Source organism: Dromiciops gliroides, chromosome 3, assembly GCF_019393635.1.
Source record: "Dromiciops gliroides isolate mDroGli1 chromosome 3, mDroGli1.pri, whole genome shotgun sequence".
Taxonomy (NCBI): Eukaryota; Metazoa; Chordata; class Mammalia; order Microbiotheria; family Microbiotheriidae; genus Dromiciops; species Dromiciops gliroides.
Window position 1 is genome coordinate 583492311 of NC_057863.1, and position 4457 is coordinate 583496767.

The 4457-nt window shown below is 39.2% G+C and overlaps 1 protein-coding gene across 1 annotated transcript; it reads left to right on the forward strand.

Annotated features, from left to right (window-relative positions):
• Window positions 1-2546: 2546 nt before the first annotated feature.
• Window positions 2547-3506, forward strand: LOC122748055 (olfactory receptor 51L1-like). Its single transcript, XM_043993785.1, has one exon. It carries the CDS (start codon window positions 2547-2549, stop codon window positions 3504-3506), a length of 960 nt encoding a protein of 319 aa, XP_043849720.1.
• Window positions 3507-4457: the final 951 nt, after the last annotated feature.

Here is a 4457-nt window from a genome sequence, read left to right on the forward strand (position 1 = left end):
ACTTGCTTTGCTTTTCTCCTGAAGGCAAAATTACAACTAACATGTAGAAATTGTGGGAAAACATCTTTGGAGAGATACAAAGTAAAACTTTTTAACAATAAATAAACTAAAAAAATGGAATGGATATTTTTGTAGAGAATTGGTTGCCCAACACTTAAAATCCTCAGTAAGAGGAGGGGGCTAGTGACTGGACTCACTTTAGAACACAAGAAGTTTGAGATTTGTGGGGGAATGATTCCTGCAATCCAAACCCAAAACAACTGGTCTCCTGAACTCCTTTCCATTGGGCATTATATTAAAATGGAAACAAACAGAGATAGAGGAGACAGCGTATTAATTGCAGATGGAAAAGGGAGTAGGAACCAATAGGCTAAAAATAAGTGTTGGACCTAGGGTGAGAAGTTAATCCCCAACTGGGAACCAGGGGGATAAACTGCTAAACAAAGCAGGATTCATTCCTTGAAAAAGAAATGGGGATGCAGAGAGTGCTTAGCCAAAAAAAAAAAAAAAGAAAAAGAAAAAAAAAGTAGTCCTTAATGCATTGTAAAGTTTTCTATTTCTTCATTCCATCTTGAAGATATAACTTCCCCTCACCACATAGTCTTGCCATATAAATCTATAGTTAAGAAAATGTAAGAGCTTCGATAGCTAGACCCACAAACCCCATGCCAACAGGGGCCCACAGTGTACCTGAAAGGTTCTAAACCTCTTGTTCCAGGATGCAGATTGGGGTATAAAGAGGTTGGCTATAAAATCAATTATTTCGGACTATTCAGAAGTGTAGAAGTCCCTCACTTGTACCTTTTGTAAGTTTTAGAATTAAAAAGGTCTTATATCCTAAAATAATCATCCCATTTTACCCATGAGGAGATTGAGATCTAGATAAGTTAAGTAAATTGCCCAAGGTCACACAGGTTGCAAGTGATAGAATTGGAAGTGAAGTCCAGATCTCATTCCAAATAGAAGAGTCATATCCTTCCTAATTTCACTAAATACTAAAAACATTATAGAGTATGTCATAGAAGGGAAATCAATTGCTTAGATTTGTGGGCAGAAGTCAATAAAACTCTTTCATCCATTTCTACCATGGTTTGGGGAAGCATCAATCAGTCCATAAAGAAAAGAAATCTGTATCAAGCAAGAGAGAATCTGAAATAGCTATTCTTCCCTCCCACTCTCCCCTGCCCTCCATGGTAGTTACAGTACATAGAATAAACAATATCATACTGAGTACACAACAGGGCATTGATTGTCCTTAGAGAGAACTTGTTCAATTGCAGAAGAGGGGACAGAGGCATTTTTAAACTGCTAGATTGACCTTAGAGCACAAGACAGGGAAGACTCCATGTCTCTTTTAGATGTCTTTGCATAGGAACTAGGGATAATGAAGGCAAAACCTACAGGTTATACATGACTGCCCATTCATGCTGAAGTAGGGGATTATTTTAAAATTATGTTACAATTCAAGAAAGGTCAGATCCAGGCCAGCTAGGTGCACAGTGGATAAAGCACTGGCCCTGGATTCTGGAGGACCTGAGTTCAACACTTGACATTTACTAGCTATGTGACCCCAGGCAAGTCACTTAACCCTCACTGCCCCACAAAAAAAAAAAAAAAAAAAAGAAAGAAAGAAAGAAAAGAAAGAAAGGTCAGATCCTCTGTCTGCAACCACATGTACAAAGACCATTGTTTTGCACAAAAAATAGCAGTGTAAACTAACAATAATTTAAAATGGAGATGGGGGCAGCTAGGTGGCACAATGGATAGAGCACCAGCCCTGGAATCAGGAGGACCTGAGTTCAAATCTGGGCTCAGACACTTGATACTTACTAGCTGTGTGACCCTGGGCAAGTCACTTAACCCCAGTTGCCTCACCAAAATAAACATACAAACAAACAAATAAATAAAATGGAGAAAAATTGGTCTTTAGGATGTATTATGGCATTAGGAAGTAGAAAGAGATATTTTTGTCTGCTCAATTTGCTTAATATGGCCTCTCTGTATCAACTTCATTTCCTTTGTACCTACACTCTTCATATCTCTAGTGAACCCATGTTCTTTCTTTCTCTTCTTTTGGGAGATTTTTGGCAATTATCTTAAATTTCCCCTCTTTCCTTTGTTGGGATGTGCTCCTTTCAGACTGGCAATTCTGCTGATTGAAAGTTGCAACCGCCAAGACATATTTTAGATTTATAGAAATTAAAAATTAACATTGATAAAGAAAACTTCAGAGACAATGTAGTCAATGAGAACAAAGACTGGCTCTGAGACTAATTTTCTAAGCTTCTTAATTTGAATATTTTCAATAGCAGAATAAGACACTTAAAAAATTAAAGAACCTTGAAGTCCAGAACTGTTTTGTGATTATTAGTCAAAGGAGAGAAGGGAGGATGAATATAACAGTCATTTAATGAAAAAAATGAGAGAATAGATGTTTTAATAGTACAGAAGAGTATCCCAATACATAGCAACATCCTCATTCTATCTTCTAACATGTCTTTAATTTTCTTTAAGGGCATGGGATTGTGGTCTCATGGAGTATTCCCATGGCAGACTTCAATGCCAGTAGCATCCCTTCCTCCACATTCTACCTTACTGGAATTCCTGGTTATGAGGCTATACACCACTGGATCTCTATACCCTTCTGCATCCTCTACTTTATTGGAATAGTGGGTAATTGCACCATCCTTCATGCTATCCGGACTGACCCAAGCCTCCATGAACCCATGTACTATTTCTTGGCCATGTTGTCCTTTGCAGACATGGGCATGTCCCTTCCCACCCTTATATCTGTTCTCCAAGTGTTGTGGTCGATTTCTAGGAAGATTGAATTCAATTTCTGTGTGATACAGATGTTTTTCATCCATTCCTTTTCATTCATGGAATCAGCAGTGCTCCTAGCAATGGCCTTTGACCGTTATGTAGCCATCTGCCATCCCCTAAAGTATGCCACCATCCTCACCCCACAGCGCATTGCCAGAATTGGAGTAGTTGCTGTTCTTAGGAGCTCTCTCCCTGTCATTCCATTGATGATCCGCTTATCATACTTCCCATTCTGTCACTCTCATGTTCTCTCTCATTCTTACTGCCTGCATCAGGATATAATACGGCTGGTTTGTGCAGACACCAGATTCAATTCTATCTATGGGTTGGTTGTGCTCATTCTATACTGGGGACTTGATTCACTGGGCATCTTGGTGTCTTACATATTCATCCTTCACTCTGTGTTGAACATTGCATCCTGGGAGGAGAGGCTCAAGGCCCTGAACACGTGTGCTTCCCACATCTGTGCTGTCCTCATCCTTTATGTACCCATGATTGGCCTTTCCATTGTCCACCGTTTTGCTAAGCATGCCTCTCCCCTTGTGCATGTCCTTATGGCTCACATCTACCTGCTAGTACCCCATGTTCTCAACCCCATCATCTATAGTGTGAAAAATAAGAAAATCTGTAGAGGGATCATCCGCGTGATCACCCCCAAGAGAATCCACTCCACCTTGAAGTAGGTGCTACTAAGAGACAATCTCATGAAACTTGTTCTTGTGAAGACCTGAGAAGAGTCTTGAAAGATATAGGAGTTTCAGGAATCCCAGTCTTCTCTGCTTCTAACACATGCACACATACATACAAACTGAAACACACACACACACACACACACACACACACACACACATATCCTTACTGATAATGGCTTATGTGAGAAGGAAGGAAAATACTCTTAGGGAGATTAAAGAATGAGGGAACCATCTGGTGTGATCCATACACCTGTATTTTATGGGCCTTAGCTCCAATTAAATCTATCTCCTCATGAGACAACTATATATCTAAACTGATTTATCCACAGTTCTGTCATTGTGCTGGCCAGATCCCCACACCTTTTAATCTGTCCCCAACCTCTTTGAATGAACATATTGAGCACTGGATATTTTGGATTTGATATTAAAATGTTATCAATGGAGGAGGGGCAGCTAGATGGCACAGTGGATAAAGCACTGGCTCTGGATTCAGGAGGACCTGAGTTCAAATCTGGCCTCAGACACTTGACCCTGGGAAAGGCACTTAACCCTCATTTCCCTGAAAAAACAAAAACAAAAAAATGTTACAGTAGAAGCACTGCTGATTCCATGAATGTATTAATCTAAGATTCCCCCTCAAGTAGAAATGTCACTTTCAATTTAAAGAATTCTATAAATGACTCTTATCTTTCCTAAAGTGCTAGACTTATATATGAGTTAGATCTGGAGTTAATGTCTTTGCCTAATAAAGCCATCTGTTGCCAATTCCATGAAGTATCAAAATTTTGCAAATTAATTTTCAAAGTTAAGTTCAGTCATGAATTCATTTATGTTTTCTGTTTCTCTGACAAGGAAAATGTGTTTTGCAATGGAAATGATGGAACAATTATGGCTAACAGGGAGTCTATTTCCAAAATAAGTAAGGAGTCAGTAAGAGAATTC